This window comes from Lycorma delicatula, chromosome 8 (assembly GCF_047948215.1).
Source record: "Lycorma delicatula isolate Av1 chromosome 8, ASM4794821v1, whole genome shotgun sequence".
NCBI classification, from domain to species: domain Eukaryota; kingdom Metazoa; phylum Arthropoda; class Insecta; order Hemiptera; family Fulgoridae; genus Lycorma; species Lycorma delicatula.
The window spans coordinates 45,758,096-45,780,870 of record NC_134462.1 but is presented as its reverse complement, the minus strand read 5'-3'; the positions used below and the strand labels follow the sequence as shown (position 1 = coordinate 45,780,870).

At 27.8% G+C, this 22,775-nt stretch overlaps 1 protein-coding gene across 1 annotated transcript in view; it reads left to right on the top strand.

Annotated features, from left to right (window-relative positions):
* Positions 1-22,775, top strand: part of LOC142329227 (uncharacterized) — a 197,585-nt gene that overhangs the window by 14,839 nt on the left and 159,971 nt on the right. Inside the window, exon 4 of the mRNA XM_075373634.1 lies at positions 496-643. Within this exon, the coding sequence (XP_075229749.1) occupies positions 496-643 (148 nt within the window). The remainder of the gene's footprint in view (positions 1-495; positions 644-22,775) is intronic.

Here is a 22,775-nt window from a genome sequence, read left to right as displayed (position 1 = left end):
ACTAAATTTATCCCTTAAATTAGATACAAAATATTAGACTTGTCTTAATTTTTGTAGAAGGTGTAAAAATCTTTCGCCAGCCGATATTCTGTAACGAAGGTTTTCCTAATATATGTTTTATAAACTGCATTCTTCATTTTTACTAGCAGAATGTCCTGAAAATTTGCTACATTATTCGTAAATCACTCAGTATATTTATATAGTTGATTTTTACACTTTCAGAACGCCTAATTAAATCAGTTAGTAATAAAATCGTGCCTAATAAGCAAATAGTTTACTACTTTATTTCAACTGTAAAATAAAAACTTATAAATGAGTTCTGGTTTTTTAATATCTTACTGATATATATATTATTAAGTACGGATTATCCATACTTTGATTAACTTATTATTATTATTATTTCATCACAATTTCGTTAATATTTAGTAACTCTAATGAACATTATTTTTAAATATATATTCTATTTGTTGAATTTTTAATTAGCAAACATTTTAGGATAAGCAAGAGAAAACTGGTGACAATACATATGACGACGACGACGATGAATGTGACAACAACTCTGCTGATCCAGAAGATCAATATTGTGAGGATGAAGAAAACGGAAATTCGGAATCTAAATCAAATAGCTGTGAGAAAAGGGCAGGTATTTTTTTTTTTAACTGAAAATCTGCAAATTAATAGTCCCCTTTATAATACATTAAGCCTGTAAACTTAGTATTATAAAACAATAAAAAAAATTCATTATCTTCAAAAATATATTTAATTTTAGTCACATGCTTTTCTTATAACTGAATAACAAGATATAAATATTAGAAAAAAACAGGACTGCCAAAAAACAATGTTTTTGTACCCTTTAATACAGAATATTAATATATTGCAGCTGATGGATGGACGTAGAAAATATAAGGATGCTAGTGAGGAAGAAAGTAAAAGGAACTATCGAAAATGAAGAAATACTATAAACAGGAAGTGAAAACTAGCGAAAGAAGAGTATTAAAGAAATATATTCAAAAGTGGAAAGAGAAATGAACATCAGTAAAATAGACTGAGCATACAGGAAAGTTATGGAACATTTTGGCGTACATAAATTAAAATCGAATAATGTGTTAAATAAAGATGGTACACTGATTTATAACACGAAAGACAAGTCGATAGGTGGGTGCAATATATTGAAGAGTTATACGGAGGAAATGAATTAGAAAATGATGTTATAGAGGAAGAAAAAGGATGAAAGCGGAGAAACAATACTGAGATCTGAGTTTAAGAAAGCATCAAAAGATTTGAATGACAGAAAGGCTCCTGCAATAGACGGAATACCTGTAGAAACTGCGCAGTGCAGGTGAGGAAGAGATTGATAAATTATACAACTGGTGTGTAATGTTTACGAAAAACGGGAAGTTCTGTCAGACTTCAAAAGCAGTGTTATAGTAATGATACCAAAGAAAGCAGGAGCAGATAAATGTGAAGAATACAGAACAGTTAGCTTAACTAGCCATTCATCAAAAATCTTAACTAGAATTCTGTACAGAAGAATTGAGAGGCGAGTAGAAGTATTAGGAGAAGATTAGGGCTCAGATTAATAGTACAAGGAAGATTAAAGAAAAACAAACCAACATACTAGGCATTTATAGATCTAGAAAAGGCATTAGATAACGTAGACTGGAATAAAATGTTCAGGATTTTTAAAAAATTAGGGTTCAAATACAGAGGTAAAGAAAGATTTCTAACATTTACAGGAACCAAACAGCAACGGTAATAATTGAAGAACATAAGAAAGAAGCTGTAATAAGAAAGGGAGTTTGACAAGGATGTTCCCTACCTTCGTTACTTTTTAATCTTTACATAGAACTAGCAGTTAATGATGTTAAAGAACAATTTAGATCCGGAGTAACAGTACAAGGTGAAAAGATAAAGATGCTACGATTTGCTGATGATACAGTAATTCTAGCTGAGATTAAAAAAGACTTAGAAGTAACAATGAACGGTATGGATGAAGTCCTACGCAAGAACTACCGAAAGTAATGAACTAAAACAGAACTAAACAAAAGTAATGAAATGTAATAGAAATAACAAAGATGGACCACTGAAGGTAAAATAGGAAGAGAAAAGATTATGGAGGTAGAAGAATTTTGTTATTTGGGAAGTAGAATTACTAAAGATGGACGAAGCAAGGAGCGATATAAAATGCCGAATAGCACAGGCGAAACGAGCCTTCAGTCAGAAATATAATTTGTTTACATCAAAAATTAATTTAAATGTCAGGAAAAGATTTTTGAAAGTATATGTTTGGAGCGTCGCTTTAAATGGAAGTGAAACTAGGAAGATCTGAGTACCGGAGAAGAAAAGATTAAAGCTTTTGAAATATGGTGCTATAGGAGAATGTTAAAATTCAGATGGATAGATAGTGACAAATGAAGAGGTGTTGCGGTAAACTGATGAAGAAAGAAGTACTTGGAAAAATATAGTTAAACGAATAGACAGAGTTATAGGCCACATATTAAGGCATCCCGGAATAGTCACTTTAATATTGGAGGGACAGGTAGAAGGGAAAAATTGTGCAGGCAGGCAACGTTTGGAGTATGTAAAACAAATTGTTAGCGATGTAGGATGTAAGCGATTTACCGAGATGAAATGACTAGCACTAGATAGGGAATCTTGGAGAGCTGCATCAAACCAGTCAAATGACTGAAGACAAAAAAAATTAGGATAATTACTAATCTTACATATATATATAAATAAATGTTTGCTTGTCCCGTATGCGTTCCTATAATATTCATTCGATTTCGATGAAACTTTCGTGAGTTGTGTGCACGCCTGTAAAGGTTTCTGAATAAGTTTGGACCCGTTAGGTGGCGAGGGGTTCGAGATATTTCAAAAACTGTATTTACGGCTCGATTTGGCTCCGATTCAGAATATCTATTAATTACACGAAAAAAATATTTTTACAAAAAATGGATCCGCTAGGTGGGGCTGGTGTTGCGATATTTTGAAAAATTGTATTTATAGAGCGATTTGGCTCATTAAAAATATACATTAATTACGTTAAAAGATATATTTTTGCAAAAAATCGACACGCTAGGTGGCGCTGGGATCGAGATATTTCGAAAAATTTTATTTGATCTGATTTGGCAAATATTCAGAATATATAATAATTACGCGAAAAGAAGTATTTTTGCGAAAAAGGGAAGAAGGGAAAAAGGAAAAAGGGAAAGAGAGGAAGAGGTAAAGATTGGAAGAGGGAAAGAGGGAATAAAAAAAATTAGAAAAATATGTTTGATTACATATAAAAAATTATTTTTCAAAAAAGCTTTTATTTAACTAATATTAATATTAACATTAATAAAAAAGGAAACAAATTAGAAAATCCCTCAAAAAAGTAAAAAATAAGAATTAAATTGAGAATTTAAAAAAATATACTAACAAATATAAAAATGAACTGAAAAGTAAAAAATAAATTATATAAATATCTAATAAATAACCAATAAATAAAAAATAAATGTAATTATTAAATTTTAAAATTAAAAGTAATAAAAATATTTAGTTAAATAAAAGCGTGGCGCAGTTTTTATAATTTATTTAAAACACATTTATTTATACAACGATTAATTAATCTTAATTTTCATTTTCAATAACGACGCGAGGAGGCGGAAAGGTCTGCTGGAACCTCTCTAGTTGAGACTGACTAGCTACAAGTAACAATCTGGGAAAATGCACCCACTCCGCTTTCTTTGTACGTGTTCTCACATAGTTGAAGTTCATCTTCGAATTCTGCTTGTAATCTAAGCCAAATTGAACGCACTCTTTCCGCTAAAAGTTTCATTTTAATTAATTATGAATTTTTATTTAATGAATTCATAATTACGATTCAATTATAATAATGATAATAATTAATAATTTTTCAGATTAACGTCAAAATGTAATAACTTTGTGCAAGATTTCTTAATTTAATTTTTATTTTTAATCTTATTAACCCTTAAAGGTCATCTCGGTGCAAATTTGAACCATAAAGGAATTAAAACTTGAGTTATTTTATTACAGATAAATAATTTTTATCTTTTAAATTCAGATTTTAATTTTAAGATTTAATAATTATTACATTTATTTATTGGTTATTTATTAGATATTTATATAATTTATTTTTTACTTTTCAGTGCATTTTTATATTTGTTAATATATTATATTTTTTTGTTTAAAATTCTCAATTTGATTTAATTCTTATTTTTTACTTTTTAGAAGGTTTTTCTAATTTCTTTTTTTTATTAATGTTAATATTAATATTAGTTAAAAAGCTTTTTTAAAAAACAATTTTTTATATGTAATCAAATATATATATTTTTTTGTATTTGTTTCGAGACTAAAAATAAAAGCTTTTAAAAAAGTAAAAATATTTATTTTTACACATCGAAGTTACATACGTGTACCAAATTTCATTGATTTTCATACGATAGATCAAAAGATATATAGCAGTTGCAAGATTTGATTATTCCTAAAGCGAGTTAAATAAAAGCTATTAAAATAAAATGAAAAAATACAGAAGTTATTAATGAAATAAAATTTTATGTACTTTTCATTTTAAAAAAATGTGTATATGTAATTTAATAGGCATACAAGGAAATCATGCGGTGTCCACATCAGATATTTTCAATCAGATTAATAGGAAAAACAGGTACAAACATAAAAAGCTGGACGGCGAAAAAGCGGTTTTAATCAATTTTCTACAGATTTTTTTTGCCTTAAAAAGTTTTTTCATCATCTTTGTACCACCACAGAAAAAAGCTGTATCGATTGCAACAAGATTTCATTCAACAGGGAAAAGGTTAAACGCGAAAAAACAAAAAAAAAAAAATATACGGGTCGAATATATAACCTCATTTTTTGAAGTCTGTTAAAAAATCAACCAAAGATGTCAATCATAAAAAAACGATCATCTAGCCCGTTTTTTATATCAGCTTTGATATTTTTACAGATTACAAATAAATGTAACCCTAAAATAGGCAGGATTTTTTTATGTAAACTATACAAAATATTTCATTAAATTTAATATTTTAAACTTTTTTATACTTAACTCAGAAGCGTGTGTGTCCCTGTCAACATAAATTATACTTCATTTTTTAAATTTTTATTCTATTTGGTTCCATTTCTTGATACTTTTATATTGTGTGTCTGTTTCCCATTTTTAAGTACTTTTTTTACAGATAAAGTATAATGACGTAAATAATTAAAATACAAAAATAAAATACTAACTTAATTTTTCCCTCTACAGCCGGAAAATGCCAGTTTAATGAACGAATGAACAAACTTGGATTTTAAACTTTCGATAAAATTAAACTTTCCATTGCTCGTATTTTTCCCCAAATTTAAACAATAAATGAAGTTTACTTTTTACTTTTTCCCATTTATTAACTAATTTTTGAAATAGTAGTTCACCTTTTTATATACTGAATTTTTTTATTTTGTAATTTTTTTTGTAAAAATAAATATAGAATTTACAAAAACTACGGAAGAAAAAGAAAAACATATTATAAATCGAAAACACAACTGGCAAAATTGGAGTCCATGGAGTTTATGCTCGAAAACTTGTGGAAAGGGTACAAGATCTAGATGGCGACACTGTATAGCAAACAGCTGTCCTAAAGGTGAAAAAGAAGCACAAATTGAAGAATGTGTTGTAACTCCATGCAAAATTAATGAAGATTATAGATGATAAAAATAGTAGTATACTTAAAAGGAAAACAAATTAATGATAATATTACTTGAATTTAATTTTGATATTTATATAAATGAATAATTTATGTGTTGTATTTAAATTAAATGTTTTATTTGTAAACTGTAATGTTTATGTTGTTAATAAATACTAGTATAACATACAGGCTTTACATATTGATTTAAATATGTACCTAAAAGTGCAGTAATTTATATAAAAATAATATAAAAAGAGAAAACTTTTAAATATTAAATATTATTTTTAAATTTATAATTATGCAACTTATTTTAATGAAAAAAACTTGAGTATCTCTCTGTAATACTAGTAATAATAAATATTATTACAACTAATAATAAATATTATCGATTTTAGTTAATAAATTATTTTATAATTTTAATTATAGTGAATACTTTCTTTTTAATTCAATAGTGGTCACTGTATACAAAAAACATAAGCTGAATGTTAGCATAAAAAAAATAATGGGCAACCAAAGTGTAAAAACGTTTTACCAGAAATATTCATTAATGAGTACTAAGAAACCCATTTTTAGATTTTGGTAAACAACTATGCTGTGTAAGTAAATATCGTTTCTGCAATCCCAGAAACAATACTTTTCCTAATTATCTACTATGCTCAGAAACCTATGTACAAAATAATGAAAATGTCCTCACCAACGCATATATCAACCATTTACCTAGTAGAAAGGTGAAATTTGGGGTAGTAATTTTGAAATGGGTCTTTTTGTAAGGTAAAAAAATCTAATTTGAATAACAATTAATAAAAGGCTCAAAAGGTTATTCTAATCAATAAAAATATATTTTTATTATATGTGTATTCTTCATTTCACGGTTTAATTGCCTGGTGAAACCTGTAACGAAATTAAAACTATTTTAAAATGCTACGTGATATTTCTTGGTCTTTCCTTACTTTGGTTTGATATGTGTTCATAAGTAATCATTCACTCGAACCTCAGTGATGCTTCTATTTTGTTGTTCATTCTGAATAAATTCATTTCTAATACTGTCCATCATGAAACATCCTTGTAACCGGTCTCATGAGTCGCATTTCTGCACCTTCTAAGTTTCTATTACTTCTGTCTGTTCTTCAGAGGAACCACATTTTCTTTTTCCTATTTAGTCTCCGGGAATTGCAGTTCAGATATTAATTCACAGGATGAATTAGGATGATATGAATGAGTGTAAAATGAAGTGTAGTCTTGTACAGCCTCAGTTTGACCATTCCTGAGATGTATGGTAACTGAAACCCAACCACCAAAGAACACCGGTGTCCACGATATAGTATTCAAATCCGTATAAAAGTTAACTGCCTTTAATTAGGATTTGAACGCTGGAACTCTCGACTTCCAAATCAGTTGATTTGGGAAGACACGTTCACCACTAGACCAGCCTGGTGGAATTAAGGAACCTCCCAACAGTACTTGATGAAACAAGCAAGATGGTTCTATCTTAACTCAGTTGAATTTAGTTAAACATTTAGAAAATATGGCCATGGGTCAAAATGGAGGAAATTCAACTAGACTTTACCACAATGTTCACTAATAGTCATTCTTTTTCAATCTCTTACAAAAACGCTTTGTTGTAAATTACAAACTGCACGTTTCACGTGCAGTTTATTACTTTGCGTTTAAATTAATTTTTTTAAGATTTTATATTTAAAATTTTCACTGCTTTAAGTTAACGGAATAAAACGAAAGTTTTATTTACCTATCTAATGTATAAGTGTTTAAAAGATAAAGGTTTTATTTACTTTATTCATTAATTCTGGGTTGAAAAACTTATGAATGGTATTATTACGTAGCATATTTCTACTTATAATTAAAATTTTATTTATAGTTAGAATCTATAATTTTTTTTTAATTTAAAAAATGTTTCATTCACGAAGTTCTAGACAAAAATATAAAAAAAAAAATCTGCTACGCTGATAAATGATTATCATTTATATGAATTTGTTTTTTATAAATTGGATTATTTTAGGAGGTATTAAGGAGGTTACCTACCAACTTACTCGATAGGCACTTTCGGATAAAATAAAAATTAGCCATTGAATTTATTGTACAGCCATCAGACAAACTATTTTTCAACTTCTATTTACAGGCCTTCCTCCAAATTGGAGGAAGTTCATATCAATGCCACAGAATCGATAAAAGGGAAAAAGGAATTTGAGAAACTACAATAAGGGACAAACAACCCCTTTCAAAGGAAAATTCAAGGCCGCGTCCAAGCGCTAGATTTTTATTTTTAATGCACTCCGTGCAAAATATCTTTTTGAGATTGGTGATTTGTATCCAGAGGAGCAATATATTACTGATGATTTTGCGTTGAGATTGTTTTTTCAGTAAAATTTGAAATTTGACCGAGTCATTTTATTTTACCTGAAAAAGCTCTTTTTATTAAAATTAATGTGAAATATTATTTCTTGTTCAGGATATCCGTGGATTGGTTAACAAAACAATTTACGATTATGTTCATTAACTGCTAAGAAACTAAGGAAAAAATTTAATAGTTCTTTCACGGACCAGATAAAGGAAATTCTACTTGTTTAAATGGTGAACTCCACGTAGATACCTAATCTTATAATTGGATTGCTGCCGTGTAACGCTGCGTCACGTTCTCATTAATTATTTCCGTTTTGCTGCACTGAGTTGTAGATTTTAACTAGTTTACAGAATAGACGTTGTTTTGGGCGATGAGGTCGAAATTCAAACACTTTATGATTCTTTAAAATTTCATAGGTTTTCAAAGTGCGATTTTCTCTTGCTAGATTTTTTTAGACGATAATAATCATCTGGTTGTTTACCTTAAAAATATTATTTAGCGGAATATTATTGTATGATGAAAACTTTAAAACTTCCTCTCTGTGTAATATAAAATAGATATTTTTTTTATAGATTTGAGAAAAAAATTAATTTATTATATGCATTCATATAATTTTCAACAGATTAAAAAACGTTAGTTCAGTTTTTAAAGATTTTTAATTCAAATCTTTTACAAAAAGTTTAAGCAAATATAAAAAATTTAGATACAGAAAATTCAAAATTGCTTTTCACGAAGTAAAAAATAAATATTTTTAATTTATTTACAAATTTCTTGAAAGCATATTATGTATGAGATATAAAAATTTCTATTACAAAAAAAAAAAATGTGATTAGTAATGATCAATTTTTAATTAAATTTTACATTGCTACCATTAATTATTTTTTAAATCTACCAACATTACGCTTTCTAATAATTCATATGTGAAACCTGATTGATACTGCATAGTTTTTTATTTTATTATGTAAAACTCTTAAACTTTCTGAAGGTAATATTTATAACAGGAAATATTTTTGAATGTTATATTTAAAAAAAAAAAAGTTTATTTGAAAACAAAAAAACATACAAATTTAATTACATCACTATTACGTTATATAAATAGTACATTTTATTCATAGTAATTATTATTTTTTTATTAAAGCAGTGTATTATTTACTGAGCAAAAGTACATTCTGACTGTCTAAACTAATATTCGGTGAGTTATTTATTTTTAAAATAGACCTGGAACGACAACTACGTACGGCAAGAAAGGCGTCGTAACCGATGTCTACTACGATGTTGTTGACAAGGAGTGCGTCGTCGGTAAATAAAAGACATCGATCTAAGGGGTTGTGGAGTAGAATCTCATTGGTGGAGAAAAGCCACGCCCTCCGCGGAAGAATACAACACAGGTCCGTTATTATTTAAATTGGGCATTTGCCCGACGTCGTCAGGCTAGCCAGCCGTCACTGTTATCAGCTGATCATTAATCATTTTATCACAGAGTAGGCGATCGACACATCCCCTATCTCGAGTGATTTAATCGATAGTTGTGACGACACACATCAGGTAAGAATCACGTGACTGATTCAACTACTAAGCTATAACCCTACTGCTTGTATAGTCTCTCTTTACATTAAGCTTACACGTAGAATTCATCTTAGATTATATTAGTTTGTGTCCTAGCATTATTTGAATGGTTTTAAAGGTTTTTTAAATAATTTATTTGTTTTGATTATTACACGTTATTAAATGAATAAATAATGTTTAAAAAATATATAAAATCTAATTCATAGGCTGCATAACAATTTATACGTAATTTGATTATTCGTTTTGTTACTTATTAAAAGTGCCTGGAACAAAAAATATAAATTTAATTAAATGTTTTAGTATTAATTTTTTGATTTCATAGCTCTATATATAAAATGAATTTTATTTTTTAATTATATATTTTTATAATTTTTTGTAAAAAGATTACATTATATAAAAAAACTGGCTTATTTGAGGTAGTATGGAACAAACTTATAATTAAAAATTACGATATTACTTCGTGGATGACTGATGGTTCAGGTCAAATCAAGTATTACGGTTGCTACTCTTTTTAATATAAATATAATAAAATAATTGTCATCACGATGTAAAGATAAAATGACGTAATGAAGCTCTATAGTGCTTAAGTCGTTAAATATTCTAGTTACTTTTATAGTAGGGATGTTGGAATTATAAGTTTTATGAGATTTAAACATCTTGGTTTTAAGCCGAGATGTTTTTTATATATATATATATATATATATATACACACTGAATAATTTTTATTTATACCATGTTCAGGAAATATATCACATAAAATAAATTGAATATACATTTTAAAGACTTAAATTCAATTTAAAAGCTGAATTTGCGTAATATTTCTTTACTTTAAAAAACATGCTAATTTTGAAAAAAAAATCACCTTTCTACGTAGAATTTATTCTGTTTTTTACGTACAAAGAACTAACTACACTGATTACGTATCACCACTTTTAATTTATTTTTATAATAATTAACAAAAATTAAAGTAGGTGGATTGCAAATCTTGAAATATATCTTATTTTTACGTAAAACAGTGAACATTCTATCAAATTCTGAATAAAAATAATGATAATAATTCTAATAAAAAAAATATTTAAAAATATAGATTTCTAATTAAAAATGTTATTATTTTTAATATATCATTATTAAAAAATGTGTTTATGTACTCATACTTGTCTACAATATAAAAAAAATCAACCAAAAGCACAAAGGAGATATGCTAATTGTACAAAAAAACATAAAAAGTAAATCTAAAAAAGTTAATAAAAAAAAAATTTAAAACTAGTTACAAATTTCTATTCTTAAATAATTAACACCAATAAACAGAAGAGTTACTAGAAGTAAATATACACATTAAAAAAAAGCTTAAAAAAATTATGGGGTAAAAAATATAAAAAAAGTTATGATTAAAAAATTATGCAAAAATTTTACTTATTTTAATTTTAATATTACTCTTTGAAAGTTAAAATTTTTTTTAATCTTTATAAATTTAACATATTTCTCAGGTTCAAATCCTAATAAAGGTAGTTACTTTTATTCGGATTTGAATACTAGAACGTGCATGTCGGTGTTCTTTGGTGGTTGGGTTTCAATTAACCGCAAATCCAGGAGTAGACGATCTGAGTTTGTTCAAGACTGCAAATTACCGGTATAGTTACATTACACTGATAAGTCGCTAATAGCTTTAATTGTTTATACGACTATAAATAAAAATATTTAAAAAAAGTATTTCTAAAAGTAATTTTTTAATATTTATATTTACTTCTGATAATTCTTCTGTGTCTACTGACAATGATTGTTTAACAATCAAAATGAATATCCAGTTTTAGATTTTAATTTTATTTTAAAAGTTATTTAATTATAATTTTCTTTTAATGTTTTAGTTTTATATTTTTAAAGTAATTGACTAAAATTTAATAGTTTTAAACAATAAAACTTTAATACACTAAATTTTGTTTTATTTCTTATCTACTTCTGAAAATAGAAAAAAAGTGTATTATGTATTGGAATATTTAATTAAATTTCATAATTTTCTGTCTTAAACCAAACCAATAAATCCTGAAATATTTATATGACCATATCATAAAAAAATATTTATTTTTAACAATTTGTTACTTTGATCTGCTAGGAAATATTTATGTTATATTTTTTAATAAAAGAATATACTTTAAAAAAATATTTATTCAGGAAAATAAATACCTATTATTTGTACAATTATTTAAATATTTACTCAAATATTTTAAAAACCTTACTTAAAAAAGGACGTTTAAATTTATTTTAAATATTTATTCAGTAATTTTTTATTTAACTAAAATTTAAAAGAATATAAATTAGGAATTCAGTTTCTGTAATAAAATATGCATTTACAAACAAATAAACAAACTACGGACTAAATTTAAATAAAAAATAACACAAATTTTATTAATATATATGCTAATTCAAAATTTGAAGTAAATGTTATAAAAATGAAACGTATGACGTATTTACATCATTTACTGTTTGTAATTGATCATCTCCATACTAGGAATACGATATGGAGAATATGCTAAATTGATATCTAGAATTTTGGGATACGAATACCGTGTTTAGGGTTTGAAAATAAATTATGATATGGGAGAATTTACAAATAATGATACCAATGATATCTTTATAGAAAGAAAACCGGTTAAAAAACTGAAGAACTTCTGTAATGATTTAATTTCTCAAACGGAAGATTTTTAGATTTTTATAAAAATCTATGAAAATCACCAATCTCATCAAATTTATTTATGTTATGACTTTCATAAGAATTGATAAAAGGTGATTTGAAAGTCTATTAACATAAATAAATTTAATGATTTATAATTGTGGCTTAATTTGTACGGATGATGATTCGACTCCAAAGCAATATTTTTTTTCGCAACTGATGTTTTTTTTAATATATATACAAAATAGAAAATCTTCCGTTTGAGAAATTAAATCATTACAGAAGTTCTTCAGTTTTTTAACCGGTTTTCTTTCTATAAAGATATCATTGGTATCATTATTTGTAAATTCTCCCATATCATAATTTATTTTCATGCCCTAAACACGATATTCGTATCCCAAAATTAGATATCAATTTAGCATATTCTCCATATCGTACTCCTAGTATGGAGATGATCATTTACAAACAGTAAATGATGTAAATACGTTTCATTTTTATAACATTTACTTCAAATTTTCTCAACCTTCAATGTAAGAACTTTATATAAAAATTTTTAAATGGAGTTTGAGGTACATGGAAACATTGTAATAGATTTTTATGGTAATGAATTACCTAACTAAACGTGACAAGAAATATCGTCATGTATGCATCTCATAGTATTGATTAATAAAATATTAATATTTCCAATAATAAATATTATATTTCCAATAATTTTCAAAACGCTACGTCCAATTAAAATTAGAATAACATCTAAAAAGAAAACAGAAGATGTTTTCAAAAGAAATAAAATTATTGGTGAAGATCTGCAAGGAAATCCTGAAGAAAGGAATACATAATCAAGAAAAATGAAGAGAAATGTTGAGAAATAGTTCTAAGAAATTGCAAATTAAGTAGTATAATATATTAATTTATTAAAATTATTAAATAAACGTTTGTGTATTTACTACTTTTTCTTGAGTACTTTCACAGAGATATCTGCTTTTTCAGAATGGATTTAAAAAAAAAATAAATAAATAAAAAAATATATATAATTTGTTTTAAAATTGTAGATAGGTATTTAATATTTCAGTCATAGAAATAAAATTAATCATTCTGCTGAATTTATAATACACTGATAGAATAATAACGAACTATAATTTTGATGCCTCTACCTCTTATATATAATAAAATGATAACTAGGGTCGTTCCTGTGGACGTATTACGTAAAAAAAACTGGACAGATTTTAATAAAACTTTCCAGGTTTATACCTTAGATGCTTGGTCTTTTTTCTTTGAATTATTACGATATTCCCAATGGGGATTAAGGTATTAAAGATATTCATTAAAGACAAAAATAATAATCCTTTTACTTCATTATATTTCTGCTACCATGGTAAAAGAAAAGATCTCAGAGTTCAGATCTACATAAAAATATCTAATATAATCTATAAAACATTTAAATATTTTATTATTTTTATTGTAATTACCACATTTAGCGAACTTCTATGTGTTTTGATTGTTTATTTTGGGTGTTTGTATTGGGTTATTAAAAGTAAAAAAAATACGCCTTCTAGAAAGGGAAGTAACCTTTCTTATTATTCATAGTCTGCTAAAAAAAAATGAAAGTATCTCGGTCCTCTGAAACAGATGAAGTGCGTGATTCTTGGTTAGTTACTGATCGAGAACGCTACGCCCAGACTCGAGCTGTAGCTTTGTCTTCAGCAGCGGCGTATGAGAACTTCTACTCTAAAAACGAAGGAAGTGTTAGAGGAAAACGAGGTTTCAAGCTTTAGTTGTTTTTCATTAATATTATTATTCTTACAACCATTAAGGATAACGAACACGCAAGGGATCCAGGGGGCAGAGCTCCCCTGACTGGCTAATATTTAAATTCATCTTAATATTTAAATTACTATCTTTTTATACCGGTCACGTCTGTAATCAATTTATTTTAACAAAAAACCCTTTCTGAAGAGCAGATATTTAGTGGTAAAGCACTCAAAGGAGACATAAAAAATAAAAATAAATTAAGGTTAATTTTTTATAAACTTAGTATAAGAAAAAGTATAAGAAAAAGTAGATATTTCGAAACTGTAATGAAGCACGAAGTAAAGAAAATAAGAAGACCGGCAAGTATATGGTTTTATTATGTTCCAATATGAAGTACAACTATGAAATGATTAATGCCGATCAAATCAGCGACCAGAAACAGCTTAGACTAGGCTAATAATAATGTGACAAAATATAATAAATCACCCTTAAATAAAGTGCAAAATGTATATTTCACGAACACTTTCTTGATTAGAAAGTGCACTCAGCTTAATTTCAGATAAGGCCGGTGAAATGCTATTCATGGATAAAATGTGATCGGCGCAATCGGGTTTTCAACAGTAAAAGTGGTTAAATATGTTTTGTAAACTTACGATTTAGGTGGCTGAGAAACGATAAAACCATTACTTATAAATAAGTATAAATATTTCTATGCATTCTGTATCAATAATTCTTTATTTTTAATCTAGAAAATATTTACATTATTAGAAAACCCTAATGAAATAACATAAATATAATATTTCAACTCAGATATAAGTAAGATTACACCATTTTTATTATTTAATTAATTTAAAAAAATCTTTTTATCACTGTTTTGAATAAAAATCTGAAGCTTAAATAATTACTTTACGAATATGTAGGGATTTTATTAACCATAAAAATCAATATTGGCACTGTTTTCGTGAGAACCCAAAGTGTTACAGATTTAAACTTTCTTGTTATTTCTGTAGAATACAATTTAAAAAAAACTCTAGATTATTTTTATTAAACCTAAAATAAATTTAAAATTTATACAAAAAAATTGAATACAATTAATGGTAATATTTTAATCAAAACTGGATAAATAAAATTACTAATTAAAAGAAATATGTTGTGCCAGAGGTTAGTGTCTTACTCTAAAAGCAACTTTGTTAGAGCTTTTTTGCTAGTTTAATGTCTTTAACGTAGCATCTGTGGTAAGTAATTTGAATGATTATTTTGAAGAGGTTTAATAAATTTAGTTTATACTTAAACAAAAAGTAAGATAGTATATGTTAAGAATATATTATTATAAAATTCCAAAGAAATTGCTACCACTCCGCAGATCTCCGTGGCGGAGTAGTAGTGTCTCGGCCTTTCATCTGTGAGTCCCGGATTCGAATCCCGGGAGGCGTTGCATTTTTCATATGCTACGAAATTTCCATTTCATATTTCCATGCAAGCTCTTATATTACAAGCTGCAAGCTTATATGGTGAATTATATATAAAAAAAATTAGAAGCCAAAATAAATAAAAATTACATTACTGTAATATAATCTGGTAAAAAAAATTTCAGCAGATTTCTTTCATTTTGCTTCATCGAATGGTGGTTCAGTAATAAAGATGGTTTTCCTCATAATTAAAAAAAAAACCAATAATCAAAAATCTTACGTGTTTCAGATAAAAACACCCAATAGTATTAAAAAAAAACTAAAAAAACAAAACTGGTGTGTAATCTTACGGCCTTTTTTCTAGTAAAACATTATTAAGCACATTTAGATGTGCAATTATAAAAAATAATCCTTTTTTACTTTCAAATAGGGGAAAAATTAATTAACTTGGATGTTAAAATTACAAAATAATTTAAAAAACAACCAGAAAAAAATTTCGATTTTATTACAGGAAGATTTTCATATTATTTCACTACGTGTCTAAGCTAAGTATCAAAAAATTTGTAAATTACACAAAAAATTAATAATGCAATGAACTATAGCATATCATTAAATAAAATATCTTTTGCATAGCTGTCATTAGAAAATGATAAAAATTCAAATGAATTCTATAAAACTAAAAGAGATATTTTATTTAATGACGTGTGCTCATTGTAATATTAATTTATATATATTTTTGATATCCAGCTGATGATTTAATAGTGAAATAGTGCAAAAGCGCTCTTGGAATAATATTTGTAGTGATTTATTTTTTAATTTACAAAAAATTGGATGTAAACACTATGTTTTTACTTTACGAAGTAAAGGACGTATTGTGATCGCGAAAAATTTCGGTTTTCAGATTTCAACAGAAATATCCATTTTCACCATCCCTGAATCCATTTTAACTAGTTTCGGCGTGACGTCTGTACAGACGTCAAGCCTGTACAGACGTACGTAAGTACGTACGTACTTACGTACGTCTGTATATCATAAGTGGTACTTATTTTCATTGGTTCCAGTTATATTCAAATAAAAGTTTAATTAATGATATATTTGGGTTTTACAAGGAGATGGCACATCGGTTCAAATCAGACTTCATCTCCTTTTTTTTTAATTTAAATATATTGATTTATTAATAATTTAATAAATAAATTGCATGTCATTAAATAAAATATCTTTTGCATAGCTGTCATTAGAAAACCTCTGTAAAAAAATTTACGATAAATAATAATTCATAATAACAATAAAAAAAAAAAATATGAAAAGAAGTCAATGAATGAAATAAAATTTTATGTACTTTTCATTAAAAAAAAAAAAGTTAAATGTAATTTAATTGGCGTGCAAGGAAGTCTTTTAGTATGGTGTTTACATCAGTTTTTGATTTCTAGTTTATGTGATTTTTATTTATAATTTACTGAAAAGTCAACGTAAACACTATGTTTTTCAATTTAAAAATTTCAAATATTTACTCACCATTATCTAAATAAAATCAAATCTTAAATATTTTAAATGATTTAATACATATTAAAATTCTTACAATGAATAAAAATTAAAATGATATTGATGACTGTCATGAACGTGATGAAATGTGTTCTTAATGTCAGTAAAAGCAGCTTTTGTTAGGCATTAATCTGTTAGGGTGAAAAATTTTGAAGGGATATATAAAGGAGGAAAACAAGGGGAAGAAGAATGTAAGAGAAAGAGACGGAGATAAAATGAAAGATCGAGAGAGAAGGGTGACTAAGATGAGACAGCAAAGTGCGTAGCAGTCAGTGGTCATCGCACAGCTGTGTTCAACAGCAGACAGCATCAGTAAAGCAGGATGGCGCACTAGCAACATGCTTCAGAGAGGGGCTTTAATTCATTTCATCCTTCACCAAACTATCATAAATCTATTATTATTATTTTTTTCTTTTATTACTATTATTATCAACACCATGTTTTTATGATATTGTCATTTTCGAATATGATACCTGCCTGTAAAATAACTGCAGGATGAAGCGTAGGATTTATATAAACATTAAACAGAACCCCGAGGTATATGTAATGTTTTCTGATGTGGACTATTTTTTTTTTAATACAAGTGAAAATTAGGTTTTAAAATTAATGATCATTAATATTATCATAAATTATTTCAAACAATGATAATTTTTTCCTTAAGATATGTATATATATGTTTATAAAAATTAATAGAGATTTACGAGATAATGGCAGTAGAAGAGGGAAATTAACTTATAAGACAAAGCACGCCAATAATATAAATTTACCAAAGCCAAACAGCACATTTAAAAAAAAAATCTCTGTTTTTTTTTTAGGACGCGATTTTCTCATTTACTTCCGACTAGTATTGTAACAGACGGAATATGAAGAAAACAAACTGAGAAATGCAATCTGACAGAAGATGATGAAATAGAATTAATTAGTAATTAAATTTAAAAAAAAGAAACATCCGTATGCGCACGCGCACACACACACACACACACACATATATATATATATATATATATATATATATATATATATATATATACACACACACACAGAGTGGATTGTCCTTTAAAGGTGAGACCAAACTAGGAAGTGATTCTACTTCTACTGAAGAAAAAAAGTCCAGTGAATAGATCCGAAAACGCATATTTTTCTGTTTGTCCGCCATTTTGTGTTAAGAAAAAAAAAATGTTTTAAGAACGGTTGGAGATAACGTTTGTTCTTTATTTTACACTAACATTTTTTAATAGGAAGAAAAAAACGACACTCTTCGTTGACAAATTTCAAAATGGCGGTCGTTAAAATTTTTCAATCTTAAATATCTTAGGAATTATAGATTTTTCAAATTTTTGTGTATTATAAAAATTATGAAGCATTTTTCTGTGAATAAAACGACACCTTATTCGTAAAACTCTGACGACAAACAACAGAGTTATTGCAAAACGTAGGCCTAAACCGATATGGCGGCCATCTTGATTTTTATTAGTGACTCACTTGATAAATAAATCAGATTTTCTGATTAAAATTGCAAATGTTAACAATTTTAATCAGAAACCACGATAATAAATCATATATACACAGGCCTATCTATATATACTATTAGGAGACCACAATTTAAGTAAATGGTATTTTCGTATTTCTCATATTTCAAAACATAAAGAAAATTAATTTTCTCCCCCACTTACACCATGCTACCGAAACCGTACTTATCTTCAAAACTCGGCAAAAATATTCACTTATTCTTAAAAAAAATAACATAATCAACTTCATCAAACCAGACAACAGAACACAATAATACCATGACGCAACACAATACTTCGATTTATGAAAAAGGGATTACGAGATTTAAGCTTTCATTTTCACTTTCAATAAATTATTTAAGAGATTTTCTCATATATTTAGAATAAAATTAAAAGATTTTCTTTTACAGAAACAGTATTACCCTGTTGAAGAATTCTGCATAATTGTAATTAGAACAGCAATTAAAACATTTTAATAAGCAGTGATTAGAAAGTTTAAAATAAATCCAGAATTTTCTACACTCCATTCAGTGTACATACGTGAATATGCGCTCAAATAATTTTCATTGTGATTTATTTTTTTGGTTACGTATTTTAAATAAAGTTTAGTATATTTTTGTATTTACATTAATATTTTATGTTTGTATTTTAAATAAGTAATATGAACTTCAAACTCATCTAAAATTTATATTATAACTAGCATTCTCATCGCGGCTTCGCCCGCGCTACATGGTTACATGCGTTTCCTGTTGGGGTCACGTGATGTGTAGCCGGTCAGGGTTCTGTTTCCTGAACCCCCTTTTTCATTAAACTCAGGCTTGTGAGCATAATAATGATAAATAAAAATTAAAGTATCAAAATCAATGTAAAAAAAATATCAGTGTATTGTAATTTCATCAAAATAACAGTTTGGTCAGTGCAGGACCCGAATCTTTGAGTGATCTAAGAATTGAGTTTCAAAACAGTCGGCCTCCATTTTAAAAATATTAGTTATAACTGGTTACCCGTCCTTCTTAAGGATAAAAAAGTATTTTGCACATTTCTTAGCGTTACCGACTAACACCACTAATAGGTTCGTTTTTCAATTTTTATTTATTTTTTGTCTTCTTGGTCAAGTAACCGGCGGCAGGTGCAGCCAGTCGCATCGCATAGACAATAATAGTGGCAGTGGTTGTGTTGTTGAACCGCCGCGCCGTACACTGACGCATATTTAAAGCGAGTTTTCTCGATAACTGAAAGATATATAAAAAAAAGCTGACAACACAGTTGTAGGACTTTTCCGTCAGGCGAGATTTTTTATGATGCACGGCTTACACACACAACTTAATTTAAAGTATTTATCATTTTATTTAAACATAATATTTTTTATTTATTTAATTCAGTGATTCTAACTAAAGCGCGCGCGCATAGCTATATCATTCGCGAGGGTGTGGCAGTACTAGCGGCTGCTTTATATATTTTTTTTCATTTATTTAATTCTACCGCTCACCTGTGACGTCACAACTACAAAAGCTGTACGTCAGTGCTACACTAGTGCTCCTTGTGGTGAGAGGAGGTACTATTGAGGCAGTTTACTCAGCCGCTAGTTTATTTAGATAATTTTTTGAGGTGGGGGTGCAATTTTGCAAAAACCTTTTTTTTACAAATATTAATTTTTAAATGTGCCTAAGAAAAATAAGACCTTAATTAAGCGAAATCTCGAAATACTGAGGGTGTCCTTGCTTTACATCCCCACTTCCTTGACCTTTTAAATTGAAAAAATAATATCATCAATGCCCCATATGTAAAAGTAATTTGACCAAATTTGATCAAAATCGGTTGAGTAGTTCTGGAGATATAAGGTGATTTAGAGTGCGACACCGAACACACACACGTATACACGAAGGTCCGGAAAATTTCCATCCGGTTTTTTGGGTTCAATAGGTGTCAAAACGTAAATATCCGGTGAAAACCGCATATGCCCAAATTGGACCGATTACAATACTTTCCATCTAAAGCTCTGCTATAGCACTAGACAGAAAAGTAAAAATGTTAATTTAATTAGAATTTGTTAGAAATGGTGGTTGGGAATTACAGCAAGGAATGCTGGGAGAAAGGGAATGTAATCGGTACATACGACGAAAACTTTTAGAACCTAAATCGTATCCAAAGTAGCTAGATGTCTCTTTTCTGTTTAGCCTCCGGAACCACCGTAAGGTATTACTTCAGAGGATGAATGAGGATGATATGCATGAATGTAGTAAGTGAAGTGTAGTTTTGTACAGTTTCAGGTTGACCATTCCTGAGATGTGTGGTTAATAGAAATCCAACCAGCAAAGAACACCAGTATCCACGATCTAGCTTTCAAATCCGTATAAAAGCCTTTATTAATATCCAGAGTAGCTGACAACGATGGTTCTTACTCTGTTATCATTCATCTAGTTACTAAATTGATGAATTGGACAAGAGCTTCAGAATACCAATGATAATTTTTACATATAAATAATTATTAGAACCATTTGAAGAATAAAATAGAAATGATTTAAAAACCCTATATTTTGGGAATGACCATTTTAGGTCCGATATGGATAACTATTATGTTTTTCTTGCTATTGCTCCTTTTAAATATGCGTCAAATTATTATAAACTTTGAATAATAAATAATGTTTTTTTTTCTAAAATGGATAGATAGGCTGAGAAATTACATTTTTGGGCCATCTATAAAACTTTCCTATCCTTCTCTCACATTTCTTGACACATCGTCCTGCTGAAAAAGTTAGCTGGATGTACGTCAAGATGTTAGGCAAGGATGTTGCCTCTTACCGACACAGTTCAATATTTATATTAAACACATGGTAAGGAGTATATTAAAGAAAACATAACTGTAGGAGGACAATAAATAATATACATAAGATTTGTTGATGAAATGTATTCTAATTGATTGTACCCATGCGTATCAAAGATTATTAACAACCCTAGAGGAAGGAATGAAAGAGTATGAAATGGATATAAATATAGGAAAACTGAAGAAATGAAAGTAAATAATAATAAATAGGATTTATTGGTAAGGATAAGTGAACAAAAAATAGAAAAAATAAAAACAGATATTTTCGCTTTATAGTGGCCTGGATTTAGGAATAGCAAAGGACACCTACAATAAGAAGAGGAAATAAATATGTAGTGAAAGTCTGGACTTAAAGGAAGAGGTTGTCCAAATGCTATGTATGGAGTGCCTTTTTATATGGAAATAAAGCATGGGCAGTGAGGAAGAGAGGAAGTGAGAGAGAATGAGGAACTAGATGGATATTTTTGAGATGTGGATATGGAGAAGAATGGTAAAAGTAAGATGGACTGATAAAATAAGGGATGAGGAAGTAATGAACAGAATTAAATATCAAAGAACAGTTATGCAGGAAGTAAACAAAAGATAAGGAAACTGGTCCGAACATGTTGGTCAGAGGAAGTAGAATCTTAACGAATGCATCGAAAGATCAATAGAAAGAGAAATAGAGGAAGGAAAAAAAACGAATGAGAAGGCTTGGGACAGAAATAGATGGAGGTAGCGGTGGCGTAACGGGAGGACATGCCACCAGGCAGATGGCCTTAGCTGATTATATTTTTATCATAATTGGTAATTTTTATAAATTTATATTTTCGTATTTAAATTTTATCTTTGGTATATAACAATTCTTTTGAAACCAGTTATGATTTCCCTCATTTTTCGTTATCTTTACGATATATTTACTATGAACATGAAGAAAAATTTGACTTATGCTTGGTAAAATCCACAATTCTTGAAAATTGTCTTAGTTTTGGTAAATATGTAAATTATGTAAACATTTTCTTATGTAAATGCTTTAATACACTTATATGCAAATAAATGCATTTAATAATATCTATTATATACAACTGTTGGTGTTGTGTTTGTGTCCAAATATTAAAAAATAAATATTATCAAAGAAATATAGAAATACTTCCATTAAAAAAAACACTTTTTATGTTTAAATAAATACTATCATTATAGGAAAAATTTGGAAGTTGTAGGGGAATGATATTAGCTAAACCACCTTCAATTACAGTACTTGATCCAATTTGTACATTTTATTATATAGTATAGTATTAAATCCATGGATATGCAGAAAAACCCACCGGGTTAGTCTAATGGTGAACGCGTCTTCGCAAATCAGTTGATTTCGAAGTGGAGAGTTCCAACGTTCAAATTTTAGTAAAGGCTATTTTATACGGATTTGAATACTAGTTCGCGGATACCAGAGTTCTTTGGTGGTTGGGTTTCAATTTACCATACATCTTAGA